Source organism: Convolutriloba macropyga, chromosome 10 (genome assembly GCF_964194025.1).
Source record: "Convolutriloba macropyga chromosome 10, txConMacr16.3, whole genome shotgun sequence".
NCBI classification, from domain to species: domain Eukaryota; kingdom Metazoa; phylum Xenacoelomorpha; order Acoela; family Convolutidae; genus Convolutriloba; species Convolutriloba macropyga.
This window is the reverse complement of record NC_134477.1, coordinates 16961874-16983250: the sequence shown is the minus strand read 5'-3', so window position 1 is coordinate 16983250 and position 21377 is coordinate 16961874. Positions and strand designations below refer to the sequence as shown.

At 34.5% G+C, this 21377-nt stretch overlaps 2 protein-coding genes across 2 annotated transcripts in view; one reads left to right on the top strand and one right to left on the bottom strand.

Annotated features, from left to right (window-relative positions):
* Positions 1-17611, bottom strand: part of LOC142348777 (uncharacterized) — a 51231-nt gene extending 33620 nt beyond the window's left edge. The window contains exons 1-4 of the mRNA XM_075400276.1: positions 17180-17611; positions 16204-16347; positions 11662-11727; positions 11248-11488 (exon numbers count right to left, since the gene is read on the bottom strand). Of these exons, the coding sequence (XP_075256391.1) occupies positions 11248-11488; positions 11662-11727; positions 16204-16347; positions 17180-17330 (602 nt within the window). The 5' untranslated portion in view covers positions 17331-17611. The remainder of the gene's footprint in view (positions 1-11247; positions 11489-11661; positions 11728-16203; positions 16348-17179) is intronic.
* LOC142348326 (guanine nucleotide-binding protein G(I)/G(S)/G(O) subunit gamma-12-like) overlaps positions 1-21377 on the top strand; it is a 390191-nt gene that overhangs the window by 206462 nt on the left and 162352 nt on the right. The gene's annotated exons all lie outside the window — the stretch shown is intronic.

The following is a 21377-nucleotide window of genomic DNA, read 5'->3' as shown; positions in this document are numbered from 1 at the left end:
AAACATTCATCAAAATTTATTGAAAAGCATTCTCTGAAACAATTTTTCAAGTAATTTAGAGGTCAGCACCATTTTCAATTAAAATCAGCTCGGTAACAATGTTTAAAGTAATCTGAAATAATTTTAAATTTTCAGAGACTTCCTGTTGCAAAAAGTCCAATTTTTTCCATTTAAATTCAATCAGTTTTTTTTCAAGCTCAAGTTCGTTTAGATTTGATAAAAGAAAGGTTTTTTTGTTGCGCTTTCCGTGATTCTATAAATGATCGAAGAGGGAAAATTAAGGCTGAAAACAAACAATAGCATTTTTTTTAAATTGTTGTGTTTATTTAACTAAGGCTTTTTAATTTCTTAAACAAAGCCGGCAGATTGCCGGAATAGCTGCGAAAGAATAGACCTGCGTGCCATATTAGAAAGATAGAAACAGATACAGATCTAAATTGAAAAAAAATCGACGCCGCTCAAAAAACTAGGCTAAAAAACATTCAGCGATAAATTAATAAAGTTTGTTAAAATTCATTCCACAGAAGCCTCTTATTAGGGACCTTTACTGCACAAATGAGTTCCTTTGATCTTAAACAAATTCAAATTAAACTTAAGTTTTAAAGTGCAAAAGTCATTTTATTGAGTGAGGTAAGTCACGTATGATCAAAATCTAATCACGCAAATAACCTAAAAACTTTTGCTAAAGCGATTGAGTAATGACGACACGCGCGCAAATGCCGTTAGTAAGAGAAAGAAGTCATTCAGAAAATTTGACTTTTTAAGCTTTGCTGTGTGAATAAATGTAAAACGAAAAAAGAGGGTCAGACGACGAAACAAAAAAACATAGCAGGACAAGTCCTGACGTACAATTCAAAGAATTTTCATTGACTAAACAGAAAACTAGACCTAGAAAGGAATATGAATGGATTGGGAAAAACCATTTAGAAAAAAATCCGATCCAAAAAATCGAAAAAACAGAAATCAAAGCGAAATTGCCGCATGTGAACAAAAAACCACTACCGAGAAAGCGAAGTTTTGTTCAAACAACGTTTTCTCACTACTTTAAATTTAGAGCGAAAAAATTTCACGCCGCAAAACCACTCGCTTTATCGCTCCACTTCCTGCTTCGGCGTGAACAAAATCACTACTCCAATGTGACTTCAAAAGTCGTGAAAATGTGTGAACAGATCTTAAAAAAAACATAGCCGGAAGAATTCCGGAAGCGACTCGAAGCGTCAAAACTTCGCTAACAAAACCGTTATTGCAGCGGAAGCCACTACCTTTTGTATTAAACCTTTAACTCACTACCTATCCATGTCTGCTCTAAAAATTGGTGAAACTTAAACCACTGTCAACAAAAGAAACAAAATGCAGCAAAACTTTGTATTATTGAAAACATTTGGTAACGTTAAAAATCCAAAATAATTAAGGTGGTCAAAAACCTGATTGTCTGAAAAAGCTGGCAAGGTTATCAATAGCCCTCAAATAATTCATGAATCTAATCTGAAAAAGATCGCGAAAGCAAACGGCATATAAATCTTAGAAACTAGGTTAAATCTTTTCAAAAAAGAAAGCTCAAATTTAAGAATCAGAAAACACCTATAATTACACGTCTAATCACTGCGATTAAGACAAAAAACAACACACATACTGTTCCTTTTTGTACATAAGCTAGACAACATGATTTCATACTAAATCAAAAATAAAATTCATCATAGAAAACATAAGCAGCAGAAGAATATTCAAAGGCAAAAAATCGTTTATATTAATACCAAGGCCGAAAGAAAGCTGCTGTAAATTGTCATAAGTGGAAATTTTGGAAGAAGCTTATTATCAAACTCTCAGTACTGCCTTTTGTTAAATGAAATCCATTGCACACCAAAGAAATGACGAAAATCTAAGAAAAATCTGAAATCGTTCATTTTTCACAACTGAAAAAAAATCAATATACCGAAAACAAATTTAGGTGCAAGGACAAAACTAGAATGATACTAACTAGAATGTGAAGAATATGGGCACAATGTAAGGAACACCGTAACAAAAAGACTCTTGATTTTTGGAAGTTAAAAATCAATTTAAAAAATTCAAGAAAAACGAATACATTTCATCGTTCAGCATTCAAGACAGAGAAAAGATAACTAGTCATCCGATACAAAGATCTATCCTCCTGAAGAGACCAAAAAAACGAAAAAGCAGAATTCATAAATGAGAAACATTGAAATATTCTGCAAAAAAATGGTCAAAGAACTTTTAAGTTAAGACTGCATTTATGAAAAAGTTTTAACTGCTCTCTCAAAACTTAACGCCAAAAAATGATTGAATTTTTATTGAAACGAAATTGAAGTCCGTCATGTTGCACAAAAAAACTATTTCTAGCAGTTACAACAAAAATGCAAACAAAAAACTGACGAAAATCGGAAAAAACTACCAAAATCGGATTAGCATATGTAAAATTTTATGGAACAAAATTACATCGAGGTAAAAAGAGGCGTTGAGTATAAGAATCATCAAAGAGAAATTGCCATATTAACTAATTTTTGACAAAAAGACGGTTAAAATATCCAAAAAAAAGAAGAAATTAAAAGAAAAAAGCCAAAAACTAACTAAAAAATCAAGAATTATGTACCAATTTTCAACTTGAAACGTATTTTCAGGCTCTGCAAAACACAGTGATATCAACTTCCGAGGTTAACATTTCAATATAGAATCGAAAAAAATTTATTTCTACAAGGAACCAAATTAAAAGCAAAAAAATTGGGCCACTTAGACCAAAAAACGGCTAAAACCGGTTATCTATATGTTCAATTCAGTCAAAAACTACTTTTTCAAAGTCAAAAAGTCATTCACTAAACGCAGCGCATGATCAAAAAACTTCTCTCGCTTAGCGTAGATCGTAGATCTGTTCACCAAGACAGCTTTTCTCACCTTCGCTTTTAGGTCAAAATGCCGCGTGAACAAATCTACTTCCAGTAAAAAAAAACATAGCCGGAAGAATTCCGGAAGCGACTCGAAGCGTAAAAACTTGACAAAAACCCTAATTACAGCAGAAACCATTAGCTTTTTTAAAAAACCATAAACTCATTAACCCCCCCCCCCATTCTGATCTAAAAATTGGTGAAATTTAAACTACTGTCACCAAGAGAAACAAAACGCCCCAAAAATATTTATTATTGAAAACGTTTGGTAAGGATAAGTGCAAAATAATTCTTTTTTGTTCAAACAACGTTTTCTCACTACTTTAAAATTAGAGCGAAAAAATTTCACGCCACAAAACCACTCGCTTTTTCGCTCCACTTCCTGCTTCGGCGTGACCAAAATCACTACTCCAATGTGACTTCAAAAAACATGAAAATGTGTGAACAGATCTTAAAACATAGCCGGAAGAATTCCGGAAGTGACTCGAAGCGTCAAAACTTCAGTAACAAAACCGTAATTGCAACTGAAACCATTACCTTTTTTAATAAACCATAAACTCATCCCCCCCGTTCTGATCTAAAAATTGGTGAATTTAAACCACTGTCAACAAGAGAAACAAAATGCAGCAAAATTTTGTATTATTGAAAACATTTGGTAACGTTAAAACACCAAAATAATTAAGGTTGTCAAAAACCTAATAGTCTGAAAAAGCTGGCAACGTTATCAATAGCCCTCAAATAATTCATGATTCTAATCTGAAAAAAATCGCGAAAGCAAACGGCAGATAAATCTTAGAAACTAAGTTAAATCTTTTCAAAAAAGAAAGCTCAAATTTAAGAACCAGAAAACACCTATAATTACACTTCTAATCACTGCGATTAAGACAAAAAACGACACACACATACTGTTCCTTTTTGTACATAAGCTAGACAACATGATTTCATACTAAATCAAAAATAAAATTCATCATAGAAAACATAAGCAGCAGAAGAATATTCAAAGGCAAAAAATCGTTTAAATTAATACCAAGGCCGAAAGAAAGCTGCAGTAAATTGTCATAAGTGGAAATTTTGGAAGAAGCTTGCTATCAAACTCTCAGTACTGCCTTATGTTGAATGAAATTATTTGCAATCCAAAGAAATGACGAAAATCTAAGAAAATCGAAATCATTCAATTTGTTAATAACTGAGAAAATCAATAAAACCAGTATAATTGTAGGTGCCAGGACAGAGCTATAATGATACAAGCTAGAATGTGAACAATATGGACACAATGTAAGGAACACCGTAACAAAGACTAATTCTTGATTTTTGAAAGTTCAAATCAAAGTTTTGAAAGTTTAAAAATCAAATTTAAAAAAACAAGAAAAACTAACACCATTTCATTTTTCAGCATTCGAGACATAAAAAAAATACAACGATACATCCGAGACAAAAATCTATCCTCCTGAACAGATCAAATAGCAGAAATCAAACATACGAAACATTGAAACATTTTGCAAACATACCCGGCAGATTGCCGGAAAATAGCCGGCGTTGATTCCAATAAGCATGATTGGGATTGAAATAACAGAAGATATTGAAAAAAAAAAGATTTTTGTACAAAAACATTTTTTTAAGTCCGATTTATTTTGATGGCATTTCGTGGTTGAACATACTTCTGTTTTAGAGAGAGGCTACAGGGGCTACCATCAATAACAATAAGCATTAGAGATGGTAAATAAGACTTATAGGAACGACGTTCAAATAGCGGGCATCTAAAATTGGGCTTTATGGGTTTATCCCGTTTCTATTTCTGACTGTAATTTTTTATACCGACTCTGTTCATTTTGAATTGCTTTGCTGAGCAACTGATGTTCAAAATCACTTTTAGCAGAATGAGAGAAGAGAGAAACTAGCCTAGAGAAGTCAAAAAGATTTCACGCAAAATGTTGAAAAGGCGGCAAAATGAGGTAAAGCGAAACATTTTTTTATTTTAGGTCAAAACAGCGTCTGAACGAATAGTACTTCCGGTAAAAAAAAACCTTAAGAAAACCAATACTCCTCTTCGAGTCGTAAAAAACCGAGAGAAAACCAATACTCCTCTTCGAGTCTTAAAAAAAGACAGCGCCCCAATACAATTCAAATTCTTTGAATTCTAAAAAACCCAAGAGCACCGCAATATAGCTACGCTCAGCTTACAGCTTCGCAGCTATCCATTTAAATTCAATTTTAATTTTTCCATTTAAATTCAATCAGTTTTTGTTTTAAGCTCAAGTTCGTTTAGATTTGATAGAAGAAAAGTTTTTTTGTTGCGCTTTCTGTGATTCTATAAATGATCGAAGAGGGAAAATTAAGGCTGAAAATAAACAATAGCATTTTTTTTAAATTGTAGGGTTTATTTAACTAAGGCTTTTTAATTTCTTCAACAAACAAATCAAACGCTCCAAATGATTAATAACATTTACACCTTTGTTAAGAATAAAACGATCCCTCCAGAGATATGAAAATTTCCATACACTTCAACGCTTCTGCGAACTATATCTTGAACTTAATTACACTAAATTTGAACAACTCATTGAGTAGATATTCTACAATGTAAGATTTTTCACAAATTTATTGTTTGAATGGGAAGAGCCGATCAGAAGCCCGGGAAATCTTACGAATGTAGCGTTACGCTCATTTTTTCCCCTAATTTTTTAGGGCAAGCGTAGACTTTTTACAATATTTTTATAATTTCTCGACAGAAACTATTTTTAATAAACTGACTTTACCGTTAAAAGGTGGAAAAAAGGATCATTAGCTGCTTCAATTCTTTGGAGTTTAATTCGGAACCTGTGCTCTCATCTCTTTATCAGATTTCGCCCTGGATTTTAGTTCCGACCATCGGAACAAGCGTCAAGAATCAGAGGTTGACTTTTTTTCAAGCATGTAAATTACTCAGAATATAACCCGAAAGTTAGATATCTACATGCTTTAAAATGTTATATAAATTAATCAGTATTGTTATTAATATAATAATCTTAAAATTGTGGCTCTGCGTTCTCCGTAAAAAAAGGATTTCAAGGCTCCTATTTGTCTATTAACGGGTACTTTCCTGTGCTGCGAACAAAAACTCGGTTACAATATTTTTCAAGCAAGTTTTACTGTTAAAAGCTCTTATTGAAGAGGGCAACTTGTTCCATTTTTGAACACATTTCCAGATCAAACATTTGTAACTCCACTTTCTTTTCGCTCTCATTTCTACAATAATTTGATTTGTTCTATTCTGTCTAGCGTTATGGCGACTGGTAAACATTTTGAAATTTTCGGATGTTTCCCAGTGTCTTATATCTGTTTGTAGCTTCTTTTTTAGACTAATCGTCGAGATTAACAATCAGGATACGATCCTTAATGAGAAGATCAACGGAGTGGTCAAAATTTTTTCGATAATAAACTTTTATTCCCCAGTTAATTTGCCTATTTAACCGGTTTATGTTCTTTGCTGTAAGAGTTTGAAGGAATACTCTGCAAGAAAGATGGGAAAACTGCAAGAAAGATGGGAACACTGCAAGAAAGATGGGAACACTGCAAGAAAGATGAGAGAGTAAAACTGAAAACAAGATAAAAAAAACAAATTGCACTGGCCATTTTGCTTAAAACTGAGTTCAGGTGATTTTCAAAGGTTAGGTTTGATTCAATTTGTACTCCCAGATAACGACAAACGAGCTGGTTAAATAACTTCACCTTTAAAACTTAACTCTGGATCCAAATAAGTATGACTTGTAAAGAATAACATCTCTGTGTTATCGACATTTGAAGTGAGTTGATTCCCTGTCAGTTATTTGTCTGTTTGTTATAAATTTTTTTTCAATTTTTGTGAAATATTTTCATTACTTTCAAATTTGCATATAATACAACTGTCATCCGCAAATTTAACATCGTTTTCAAATTCCAGTTTTTCAGATAAATCGTTGACATATAACAGAAAAATAAGAGGACCTAACACAGTTTCTTGTGGAGCACCATGATTTATAGTTATTTTATCTGGTAAGTCAACACCCAATTTTACGAATTGTGTTCGATTTGCGAGAAAAGATTTGAGAAGTAAATATGTTGATTGAGAAAGATTGAAATTTTCAACTTTCTTGAGGAATATCTCATGTGAAATTGAATTGAAAACTTTTGCAAGGTCCAAGAACACAGCAATTGTGTCGTTGTTATCTTCCATATTTCCTTTTATTTTTTCAAAGTAAAGCACAGCATCAGTAGACGACTTTCTAGATTGGAAACCGAATTGTTTTTTGTTCAAGAGCGCATATTTTTCAAGATATTCTACTAACTGATTAAGTAAAAGCCTTTCAAAAGCGTTCGCAAAAGTTGGTGTTACGGAAACTGGACGATAATTAGTTAAAAAGAAACATCTCCTTTTTTGAAAATTTGTGTGATGTGTGTATCCTTAAGAATTGTTGGAAAAATTTTCTCTTGAACACAATCGTTAAATATAATCTGAAGATGTGTTCCAACAGCATATTTTCCGGATTTCATGGCCCAAGCATTGATGTATCCCGGCCCTGGTGTTTTGTTGTTGTCTAGATTTCTAGATTGTCAATAACTTAATAGATTTCCCTCAAAGTAAAAGGTCTATGGTTAAACTCTGGAAATTTCAGCTCTATTTTCTGACGTTCTATAGATGCCCATTTCATTGAAAACTGTTAAAATCTTTGCAGATTCACGTTTTGTCTTTCGTTTTTCGACCATTTTCATCAATTTCAGTGATGTTTGGACTGTTAATTTTCTTTCCAATTTCTTAATGAAATTCCATTTCTCTTTCGAGTTTTCAATTTTCTTAGAAAATCCTCTGAAAATTTTCTGAAAAAAATCTCTGAAAAACCCCTAAAAATCCTAACTTTCGATTTACAAGGTTGCGATACTTTTGAAATGACACATTCAGAAGTTGGTGTCGATTTGTAGTCATTGAAGTAACGATGTTTTTCAGCAAAAAACTGTTCAATTTTTTGTCACCCAAGGTTTATCTGAAGTAGTCTTCTTTATATTGGATATTAATTTCTTCTTTGTTGATGCGTTGTTCTCGAGTTATCAAAAAAAAATCTGTTAAACTCTGCAAACATTCCATCGCAGCTTCTTTGTCGATAATATGTTCTCCAACCTGCAAGAACCATATCTCTATTAGATTTTCCATCGACAAAACATCTGTATCTCGTCTAATAAAAAAGTTTTGTTTTCTAACAAAAGGAGTTTGTTCTGAAAAAAAATATGATTAATATCTAAAGGAGGTAAGCAGATATTCCAACAAGTGTTTTGCTCATTAGTCGAAAAACAGTGATCTTTCAAACTTTTATTGTTGCTTATGCGTGTAGGAAAATCAACATTGGATAATTGTAATCCTAGTCCCACCGCAAAACTCTGAAGGCTTTTCTGCCCATTTATGCTCAACATAACAAAGTTATAATCACCAAAAAAGAGAATATTATCTGTAGTTGAGAACGCATTAGAAACCTCGACACTTAATTCGCCTAAAACGAAGTCACCCAGGCTTTGATGTGGACAATAGGAGATATTATTCAGACATTTTCCGCTAAGAGATTGCTAAGTTCCAGCCACAACGTTTCAAAAAATTTTGGATCAGCTAACTCAAATTCTCTTCGTTTAAAAATTATTTTCTTAGGAATCCATATTCCTACACCTCTACCATTAGCTGCTCCTGTTTGATATGACCTATTTTCATGCAGAAAATTGAGCTCAGCGCTGAGGGTTATATTCAAGCTTTGTTCTTCGCTCATCCAAGTTTCAGTTATTATAACAGTTTTCGAGTCCAACTGCTGAAGCAAGTTTGATATATCTTGATACTTATTTTGTACGCTGGGAGCGTTTCAAAAGTAGAAATTTAGTGCCATTTTGAACGCCAAATAAAGCATCATCCAAGGTAGAAAATTTCAAAGCATCAAAGGGCCCAGGAACAAAAACCCAAAACACAAAGAAGCAAAAAACTTCTGTTAAGAAAAAGTGAAACGCTACGAACAGCCGAAATGAATAATAAAATCAGCATTCTCTGGAAATATATCAGCACATTTTCTCAATTGTCATGTTTCTTGTTTACTTAAGTAACGTTACTTAATATATACCTGGTCTTTCACATTTCCCCAAAAAACCAGAACAGTAAACACAAATGATAAACGTATTTTGTCAAAAGTTACTCAACTCAAGCAAAGTTCAAATTTCTATATAATTTCCGACGTTGAATTGTGTTTTGTGATGCTGGAAGGTTATGTGTTAAATTATAGTGACGAATGTTTTCTACCAGATTTTTTATACCGCCATTATTTGGATGCACTCCATCAAATATCATCGATTGATAGCGCACTTTCCAAAACCTCATTCCGTTACCAAGGATAGAAGCCATCAAGCTCCAGGCTTGTCATTTCCAGATGATCACTGAATTTAGAAATTTCCTCGTTGTTTGTTTCTCTTCCATAGCAACCATCTTTTACCGGACCAATTTTGCAAATAGCAACACGATGAGGTTTGAAATTTAGCATACATTTGTCGACTGTTTCTTTGAGTTGAGTCGCTGCCTCCTGTCCAGAAACACCTTTGGCAATTGAATTATGGCCGACTTGTAATTTAATGTTTCCGTTGTGGCTCCAGGGAAATCGCAATCAACAACATTAGAAATAACTATGGTTGCAGATGAATACGAGTGGATTGCATTCTGCAGCGAAATGTCAAGCTGATTTACTTTCCGAAAATTACTATCAGATATAACTAATTGCTTGGCAAATCTGGGTATCATTTTTGGTTGATAAGTTTTCAGTGGAGGATCAACACGACTGTTGCTTTTTGACGTCTCCTGTCTCTCAAGTAAATTATCAACAAATTTCAAGGGTTGTGTTTTGAAAAATTCCATATCTCTTTCCATGCGATCAATAGTTTCTTTTTGATGTCCTACAATTAATTTTTGCATTTCAAAGTTGACAAGATCTTTTTCAAGTTTTGTTATGTTATTGTCTTGCATTTTTTTCATGGGTCTCTTGTATTGTAATTTTTCATAGGTCTCCAAAAGCTTTGCAATTAGTTCTTCTGTTGCATTTCTCGAGATCTTTTTTGAAAACATGGTGACAACGCGTATTTTCTCTATGGTGACATCGCAGCATGCTGTATGAGTTTTTGTTTAATCGATTGATAAATGTTTCCAGCGCATTTTAAAAATTTCCTCTGAGAATGCAAAATCTATATTAATTAGGGATTAACCAGGCTGGATAATCAAAGGTTTGTTTCTCGGAGGATCGTAACGTTCGAAGTTTGGCGTGAAAGTTGGATAGAAGTCAATTCAGAACCTCAATTTTGTTGCATGACGCAATTAGGTTTTTACTTGGTCAAATCGCGCTTTTTTCTGCACGAGGAAATGTATAACTGTTGATTTCTTCCTTCAACTATATTGCTCAATTCAATATTTGTTCATTCTAAAGAGAGAATCAACAGCCAGACTAGCAATAACCTCTTTGGTAAATATGTCTGTCGCACATTACCGAGCCTCCATAAAACTAACTGTAGCTTTGGATGGAAACACCCCCCACAATGAGAAGTACGCTCTCCATTTAATGTGAGTCGACAATACAGCAATCCCCGTAGTTTGCTTACAGCTTTGGACCAGGAGACTACCAAAGCAGAATGAAATGGTGGAATTTAACCAAATTTTGACAACAAATCACCCAATGTCGTAAACAGATAAAAATGCAATTGCCATATTAACATTACACTAATTCTCACTTAACTTCAAAGATGTGGATTTGAGTTACGGCTAACCTATCAAAACTTTCCAAATTCACAACATTAACATGCAAGACTTGAGTAGCAGTTATTATGATAAATTTCCAAGTAAGGTTTTGATGTATTCACTTATTTGGATTGTAGTTCAGGATAGAACTAGCTGTTTACTACTTAAACAAACTTTTTTTAATGCAATCTATTTGCTCATTCATTCATGTAATTCTGGATACACTAGGTGCCAGAGACTTTCTACACTTATTGGATTTAATTTTTTTCCATCCGCGTGACTCATTTTCTGGCCACACGCGGTTTGCATTTTTCATAAATTAACTTTCACTCTCTCTTTGAAACTTTTTTGAAGTATATGTTTTTTAGGTCTCCTTTCCTCCATTGATATTTTAAAACATCTCTGCCGATGTGATTACACTTATTTTCTGACCATCTGCTTCGTTCTTGCGTGTGTGAGTGCCTGTTTGTGATCTTATATTGCCAAAATGACGTCTTGACCGATACCGCAAAGAGAAACGATAACGATTTAGGCATTCCTCGAGCCCTTTGTAATTTTGTGCTTTTCATTTGACGAAAAACAGAAAAAAACTACCTGCTGCCGCATCCATTGTAATTTCCGTCTACAGGTCTCAAATGTTTCAACTCCTCTTTCGCTTTGGTAAGATTGAAGTTGTTAAAACAGAGCACGGTCAAACACTGTTCCTCTGAAAATATCGATTGTTTCAAGTCTTCTGATGAAGACTTGAGTTCTAGAAGAGACTTTGATTCCTCGGAGACTGAGTCATGTGAAATCGAGTCTTTCAAGTCGCCTGAAGATTTGACAAAGTCGTCGACTAAAATAACGAACGAATACTTAAATCAGATATGACAGAAAGTGTATGCAAAAAGACAAAATTGATGTAAAGCTCATTCTGCTTTAAAATATGGAATATTGGAGCATAAGTAGGCAAAAATTTGGCTAATTCAATGGTAACCAATTACAACCGATGATGAAAAATTGACTAACTTTGTTGGTCGGTGAGGTTGTGACTGTAGGCTGACCACACGGGCATGCTTAAATCCACTGTGTCCTCTGAAAATAAATGCAATACTGAAACATTTAGGAAATGAAAAACATCGAAAAACAATTTGATTAATTATAACTATTCCACTTGTTTATGGCTTGTTCAAAAAATTATCATCCTGTCTTTATGATTGGTTTTGCAAAAGCTTTTAAATTTTAAATTTGATTCGTTTCAGAGCACAGTAAATCGAATTGCTTGCTAGAGGGTTTAAAAAATAAAATGAGTTGAATCAAACCAATCAATGGGACAGATTTTTTTTAAAAAGTTAGTTTTCTCTCCAAAAGACGTCTTTTCTAAATATTTTTCGATTGAGAAAAATTGGCCCCCGACTAATGCGCTTCTGCATATTTGTCAAAACCGACTTGTAAGCGATTAGACAGGAAATTGCAAATAGCGGGAAAAGTTGGAGGACTGTGACAGATGTTATTTTGATTCCTATTTACTACCCTAAGACCTGGCTGCAAAACATTTGGTCCTAGCTCTCAAAATAAGCAAATTTTGAATTAAATTTGAAAAAATGTATTAATGTGACCAATTAGGGGCTGTTAAGTTGGGTATCTGACCGCAGGCATCTTAACTGTTTAGTCGCAGAACATTTTTAGAAAACAATAATTGCAACAAACTAAGATACGCTGATTAATTAAGATACGCTTCATTAATAAGTAAAGATATTATAATTGGGAACCATTTGTCAGTGAAACAAAAAGTCTAATCGAAAACATAGCTGGCAAATTTCCAGAAAATAGCCGCAATAGCTTGGTAGATCTGCAGTCTCAAAAAAACAGTGAAAAAGACAGACCAAAAATTTTCTTTTCATTGAAGGCTGATATGTTATATTTTGATTAAAAATCTGTATGTTTTTGCTGCCTCTATTAGCTGCTCTCAAATATCCTTCATTTAGTGTGACATACCCCATTTGACCTTATATCTTTGAATTAAAGCAAATAATTCAATTTCAAAGTGAGGAAGTCATTTTTGAGAGTGAGGTAAGTCACGTGCGACCAAAAACTTAATCACGCGAATGAACAAAAAATCTAGCCCCATTAAGAGTGAAAAATGACGTCATGCACGCATTTCAGTTGAAATTGCATGAACAAAAAGCAGATTTGAAGTGGTTGTGACGTCAATGGTCGTAACAAAAATCGTAGTAAGTTTTCTCTCGGTTCATAAGTACACGTCGTGACTTTGGAGAAGTAACAAAGAAGTTCCTTGCGGTCATCCAGAACCTGGCAGCATCCCGAACTGCCACCACTTGAGTTCAGCTGCTAACACGAGTGAATAAGAGAGACAATTAGATCACGCAAGACGAAAAAGTCAAGGGCGCAAAAGTCATGCAAAAAGTAAAAACGGTCAAGCTAAATTTTGCATAAATAAAGATCAACACGTTTACAATAATAGCTTCATTTTCGTTTGAGAGCAATTACACATGGGCAATCCTTTTGAGTAATGCACTATTGAAATTGTTTTTATTTAAACACTAGCCTTTTTTTACAACCAAAGAATTAGACTGTAACAGTCTGTTTTTTAATGACTTTTCCAAAAATTTCTGAAAAATAGCTGGCAAATTGTCAGAAAAGAGCCGCAATAGCTTCATAGATCTGAAGTCTCAAAAAGAAGGTAAAAAAGACAGACCAAAAAAGAAACTTAATCTTTTCATTAAGGGCTGAGATGTTAAATTTTGATTAAGAATCTGTATAACTTACTGCCGTTTCTATTAGATGTTCTTAAATGACCTTCAATTAGAGTGACAGGCACTCGTTTGACCTTATCTCTTTCAATTAAAGCAAAGAAAAGTCAATTTCAGAGTGAGAAATTCATTTTTAAGAGTGAGGTAAGTCACGTGTGACCAAAAATTTAATCAAGCGAATGAAAAAAACTCGCTCCACTAAGAGCGAAAAATGACGGCACCCACGCAATTCAGTTGAAATTGCATGAACGAATGAACAAAAAGCAGATTTGAATTGGCTGTGACGTCATATGGTCGTAACAAAAATCTCGACGACGAAATAAAAAACCAAGCAGGCCAAGTCCTGACGTACATTTCAACAAATTCTCATGACTAAACAAAAAACTAGACCCAGAACGGACTATGAGTGAATTGAAAAAATTTAAAAAATCAGAACAAAATATTTAAAAAAAAACACAGAAAATCAAGTTTAAAATGCCGCATAAAAACACAAAGACTTTAGCGAGAAATGGAAATTTGGTTCAAGCAAACAAACTAGGTCTAAAATTAAATGTGAATGGATTGGAAAAATCATTTATAAAAAAATCAATCCAAAAAACCGAAAAAACACTAAAAAATCAAAGTGAAATTGCCGCATGTGAATAAAAAACCACTAGCGAGAAAGCGAATTTTTGTTCAAACGCCGTTCTCTCACTCTAATTTAAATTAGAGCGAAAATTCACGCCGCAAAACAACTCGCTTTTTCTCTCCACTTCCTGTTTCGGCGTGACCAAAATCACTACTCCAATAAATCAAATATCAAAAATCACGAAAATGTGTGAACAGATCTCAAAAAAAGACAGCGCCCCAATACAATTCAAATTCTTTGATTTGTAAAAAAAAAAACAAGATAAGGCCAATAATAGCCCCAGCTATCGCTGTGCGGCTATTAAAAAAACGAAAATGCACAAACCACTGTCCGCTGCTTGAACACGCATTGTAAACCCAGCAAGAGCTTCAAAATTCATGCAGCCGTAATAAATCATAATCGGCAGACTAACGGATTAGCTGCAAAAAAACTTGCGTGCCGTAAAATACAGATAGAAGCATATACATAAATGAGTTGGAAAAAAGATAACGCGTCCACCTTAAAAACTTTATTTGAAGGGGGTGTATCATTGGGAAAATTTTTGGGTGCAAAAAGTTTTGACAACGGAGAGGTTCGAACCCAGTCCCGGTGTAAGAATGAGAAGCATTATCCGCTCAGCTATTTGGCCCCTAACTTACAGTTGATTTAGTTATTTTTCAAAAAAAAGTAATGTCTGAATGTAAGCAATTCAATTCTCCAGTGAGAACTGGTGAATTACATTTAATTCACCAGTAAAATAACTCACCAGCAATTTAATTCACCAGTAAGACCAATGAGAACTGTTATTCTTGAAACCAACTGATAAGACCACAAGGAAAACAACAAAACCATCCGAGACTAAAAATCAGCTTTTAATTCCTAAAAAGAAAGTGTCAAAATCACAAAAGACACTATTACAGTTAACTGAAGCGTCCAATTAGACTCACTTATGGCTCATTAGCAATTCATGAAGTTTGTCATCAACGAGACTAAATGATGAGAAAACAAAAAACGAGCAATTTACGCTAAAACTCATAACCTCGCAAATGAGGTTAGTGATAAGACATTAATAAATACTACAAACACCAGCAAAACAAAAAATCACTATAATTTTTTGAAACAAGAATAGCGTATAATTCATAGAACGCAACAACTATGAACTCAGACGATTAATTTCGATTAAATAAAGCGTCCTTAGAAACACCTCTTCATAATTATTGTATGACATAAGACAACAACGTGAACAACAACTTTTTTGAGTGCCATGAAAATTTTTTGAAAAAAATGTCTAAGTCATAGAAAGCATCAGTTTCAGCTGAAACCATTATATCGAAGAAAAAATATTTTCTATTGGCAACCTGTGAGACCGGTCCCTAATCAGATTAAATAATACAGCAGAAAAGTACAAAATGGTCGCATTAACAATTTTTGAGAACACATAGAGTCATAGTCACGAAAACCACTAGTAATTAACTCGAACCATCACTTAGGTTCATTTATTTCGCATCAGCAACCAATGACAGGCGTCAATAATGATACTAGGTGATAAGACAACAAAAATAAGTTGAAAAAAGGGGGCAAGAATCAAATATTCACCAATATTTCATGATTAAGATATGTGAAAAAGCATTAGCTACACATTGATAAAATCAAGCAATTGCAAATAGGTGCAATTAGAAAAACATGAATCACATTAACAGCACTCAAGAGGAGAAACAGTGAAAACCAGTCGAATTACCGTACGTGGAAAATTCGCTTTCAAAAACCGAAACTGTCCAATTACCAACTTCTCCCTCCACTTTAATGGTATTTTGAAAAAAAATCACGCTTCAATCCGACTCGCTTTTCGATCCATTTACTACTCCAGCGTGATTGAAATCACCACTCTAATTTAACTCCTCACGGACGTGAAAAAGCCGAAAGTGAACAGATCTAAAAAAGACACCACACCAATACAATCCAAATACTTTGGATTGTAAAAAACCAAGAGCACCGCAATATAGCTCTAGTCAGCTTACAGCATTGCAGCTATAATTAATAATTTGAGCAATTAGATCATGCGACGTAACTGTATAATCAAGTTAAGAGATATGAATTGCGAATCTCACAATTAATTTGATCGATTGGGAATCTGAATTCCGAGAATGGGGTGGGGGTAAAAACAAGATGAAAATTGAACACACGTCTAACCAATGTATTGCTGCAAGGTATGCGGTGGCATTAGCTGTGGGATTGTGACCTGGTGCTCAGACCCAACCTGCACCGTGCGACTACCATCTGCACCTGACCCAGATGACAATGCCGATGATCCGGAAGAGGATGAAGATGTCGCCACTAAACACTTTTCGTATTGCAAATCAAAAAAACGTGAAATGCGAGTTTAAAAATCAGCTTCAAGTGTTTAGTCCTTTTTAGTGCAAAAAATACCGGAAATACAGGTCGTTAGGCACAGCAGTTGATCAGGATAAAAAATGATTTTCGAATTGCATATCATAAATTCAAAACCATCTTCAACAGTCGAACATCAGGGAACAAAACGATCTTATTGGATTATTCGTTGTGAAAAATTAAAAAAGTTGGTGAATTGAGACTAGACCGCTGAAAATGGTCTACTTATCCCAACTTCCAACTGGTCTACTTATCCCACATTCCAACTTCCATGTTTTTTTTTTGTATAATGTTTTGCTCTTTTTCGTAAAAAAGTTTTGTTTGTCAAAAGATCTGACTGTTTTATTGACAATTAAAAGTCATCATGTAGCCGATACAAGCTTCCACTCTGGTTCGCTGCCTTGAAATAGGGTTCAAGAGGATGATGTCTTTGGATAAACGAAACATATTTTTCCACTACTTTAGAGTTAACTTTCATTGAAGCTTAACAATAATTTGAGAATACCGAGTAGTTTCACATCACAGAGCTTATTTTTTGGATCTTTTCCGTTAGTCCCCTTCCCTCCCCCCCCCCAGCTTAGTGGGTGAATACTATTTGCACCCCCAGATACACGTGCCATATTTTTACATAATGATTTCTTGTTAATGACACGTGCTCTGTAGTTGGGGGTGCATAAAGTACTGGGGGCACAACACACGAACTATTTTTAGCTAGTAATGTCAAACTGATTACAAGCTTTCATTGTATCAAACAACACTGATAGGCGAATATCTTTACCTTGATTATTTTCGACTGAATTGCGCAGAGTACTGTAGAGTAAGGCACTGTTGCCTAGATTAATGGGCACATGATTTGCAGTAGTTGGTTCCACAGATAGCAAACTTGAAGCACCGTTAATTTCACTGAATGACAAATCCATTGCTCCCATTGTTTCCAGGGATTACTCAGCTGCTATAATAGTTATGGCCCGAGGAGTCAAACTAATTGACAAGAATGAATGCCACGGTTTTCAAACGAAGCGGCAATTAAAGTAGCAATCTTCTAGGCGAGCAATATATTCAAGTCAACTAACGGGTTATATATCATAAACAAAGCGTCTGTCCATCAGCTTGTAGCCCTGGTAAATTACTACCATGCGCAAAACAGATATCAGAGTCACGAGTAATCTTTCAAATATTCATAAGTTTAAGCGATAATTGGAACATTACCTCATCTGAAACAAAATTCAAGGAATTTAATGACAATGGCAGTAAATCATATAACAGTCAACTGCAGCTTGCTTCCACGCCTCAGAAAATGAAGACTTTCTTTCCATCACTCAGGTTAAGTAAAACCAAAATACTGGCCACAGCAGATAGGTAGAAATGCCTAAGATGATATTGCCGAAAGGGTTAAGCATTAAAAATCTTGTCCTTTCGTGCAAATTTTGCAGCCATCTTGGTAGTCGAATTTGCATTCAAGAAACAAAAGCAGCTGCATTTCTGAATAACGCGCCGCTAAAATCATTTGTGCTGAAATGACTTATTCCAGCTGACTCCAAAGTTGTATAATATTGTTTAGTTTAACGAAGTCGACCTATTTTCTCAATAGAAAAAATGATTATTTCTGAAATCAAGTTTTCTCCAAGCTGAAAGCCCATTTGGAGCAATCATATTAGCACACTTTCATACAAAGGTTCATAAAGACTGCATTTTGTACCTTGAAACGGTTACAATTAAATTTCATAAAGTGAGCATGTCATATCCCATAATTATGCAGCTAACAGCTTATTTCTATTTACTATTTGTGAAAACAATCCAACTTATCCAAAAAAACTTTATAAAAGTCCCCTAAGAAATATGGGGAAATAATTTTTGGTGTATTACTAGGGAATTTACAAAATTACAACATTACTTGGTTAATCAATATCATAGTTTTCTTTCAAAATCATAGGGTGATTGATTGTCTTGTTAGCTTTCTCTAGTGGGAAGATTTTTCTGCATTCACGTCGCGGTGGTTGCCAAGCTTTCCCCTAGTTAGATGAAACAGGAGGGCTGTCCTCATTCTAGGGGCAAAAAGTGAGGGTAGATTACACTACTCTAAGCAGTCCCTATTTGAATTGCTACAGTATTTCCAACAAAAATTATATTTTCGTGTGCATGTGCGAGTCTGTAGAATTTAAAATTCAGCTAAGTTGGTTCGGGGGCCTTAGCCTCTAAATACCAACAAAATTTGAAAATAATTCCCAAGTATTGCTTTTCTCTAAGTTAGCCCTCTAGGCAACTTTAATTCTCTTAAAGACCTGCCCTAACTAACTTATAAAGAAAAACGGGCACAATCCTATACTTAGAAAAAGTTAACTTACACCAGCTAACTTCTAGTACTTATGCCTACTGAGAAAATTATACCAACAGCAAGCCTAAATCTAACTACGAACTCTCTGTCTTACCAACAGAAAGAGGAGACTTCACTTACTAAATTAAATTGAAAAGAAGCTCTGAAAATCTAAAAAAACCAAGCGGTATATATACTCCGCAAAAGTAAATAATAGTGATATAATCAGATTTCTTTTTATGAAATAAATAATCTGATGTGCAAAAGACCCAAAAATTCACATGATTAAAACCGTTTCCTACCATTTTTAGAATATGGCCTCTATTTCGGTTCTAGAAATCTAAGTTTCATAAGACTTTCTAAATCTGTTCATATGAGACCAAGTCAAAACTGCCATTACTTATCAAGATCAATATTTGCTGAATAAACCGCCTATAAAGTCCTAACTTAGTTAGCAGATTATAATTTGATTCTAATTCAAGTCGAAACTTCTGAGAAATAACACAAGGTTAGTACTTTTGCTATATTTTCTTAAGTTTTCTTAAATCTCCTAAGATAGCTTAAGTTAGAAATCACATTTCTACACCACCCTCTTGGACTTAACTATTCTCCTGAATAGTTGTTAGTAAAAACTAAAAGAATTACATTAACAAATTGGAAGTACATTATAATTATAAGTAGAAGTGTTATAAAGTTCTAGCGAGTCTTTTGTCTCATTATCATGGTTTGTTGCATACAAAAGTTCACTAAGTTTCTCACTCTTCCATCTCTGCAGAACTCTTTTATTTCGCACAACCTCGGCTGTAGTGTCCTTCCTAGCCACATCGGTTGCAGATCACCCGAGCTCTTGACTGGGATTGCTGGTCACCCATTATTACCTCCTGTCCCCTGATCAGATGCTCTATTGCCCGCCGCATCTTTTGCCGCCCAGAAAGAAGCAAATCCAGAAGATGGAAGTGAAATTCTGGGTTAAAGGGTACTTCCTCCATCTCCGTTTGCGTTGCCATTTCTCTGGTCGCGCGCACACCCAGTGTTGCTGTGGTACTCCACCGATCATCATCATTGTCGTCGTTGGTTGCGGGGACGTTCAACCTCAAGTCTAATGCCTTGCCCACAGTAACAGCAAGACCCACATATGTTTGTCGCCTCAACTCTTTGGTGATCTCCCCATCGAGCAGTGTTTCTGTAAAAATCCAGTTAGCCAATCTATCCAACTCTACCTCTGGGGCCAAGGGGTTGTCACGTACACAATTCTGATACGCTCTGTCTGCCCAGTTCATGAGTGTTTTCCCTGATACTGCCTGATGTGCATGGAGATTGACATGGTTTTGAGGATGTTTGTCTATAACATTTAAGGGGTTTAATAGCTTGTCCAACAGAAGACATCGTCCAAAAGTACGGAGGAAAGAAAGTCTTGAAACTTCTTCTTTAATTTAAAACTATTGATAGCAATCTCAACAGCAAACGTGTCTTCATCAAATTTTCTGCGATCCCCCCTTTTTCTAAAAAAATCAAAGATCAATTGTGAAATTTTATTTGAAACAATCTCATCCCAAAAAAAAACGAAGATTATATAACTAGCAGGTGATTTTAGAAAGAAATTGAGAAATTGAGTCGATAGAAACTATTCCACGGAAAACGTTCATAACAAAAGCGTTCAACCATTCGCCCTTTGGATAACCGTGACCTGACATCTATCGTTTTTCGGGGCAGTTAACCGATTATATCAATCGAAGACTGATATAAACAGGGAATCTAGGCTTTTGCTATGATGAAACACGCTTAAACAGGAGAAATCTTAAGTAGTAAAAGAACTTTCCAAAACTAATTTTAACACCTCGCGAGCTGTTCACAATGTTTCGAAACCTCATTAGCAAAACATTAAAAACCGTAAATCCCAATGAAAAATTCCCGAATCATTCTGTGGTCGCCAATCTAGAAATTAAAATTCAGCGAAGGTGGTTCGGGGGCCTTAGCCTCTAAATTCCAACAAGTTTTGAAAATAATTCCAAAGTATTGTTTTTCTCTAAGTTAGGCCTCTAGGCGACTTTAATTCTCTTAAAGACCATCTTCCCTGACTAACTTATAAAGAAAAACGGGCACAATCCTATACGTAAAAAAAGTTAACTTAGACCAGCTAACTTCTAGTACTTATGCCTACTGAGAAAATTATATCAAGAACAAGCCTAAATCTAACTACTAACTCTCTGTCTAACCAGCAGGAAGGAGAGACTTACAAAATTACATTAAAAAGAAGCTCTGAAAATCCACAAAAATCGAGAAAACAAAAATAAATAATAGAGATATAATCAAGTCCGATTTCTTTTCATAAATTAATCTGATGCGAAAAAGACCCAAACATTCACATGACCAAAACCATTTCATACCATTTTTAGAATATGACCTCTATTTCGGTTCTAGAAATCTAAGTTTTATAAGACTTTCTAAATCTGTTCATATGAGACCAAGTCAAAACTGCCATTACTTATCAAGATCAAAGTTTGCTGAATAAACCGCCTATAAAGTCCTAACTTAGTTAGCCATTATAATTTGATTCTACTTCATGTCGAAACTTCTGAGAAATGACACAACGTTAATACTTTTGCTATATTTTCTTAAATCTCCTAAGATGTCTTAAGTTAGAAATTCCATTTCTACAGAG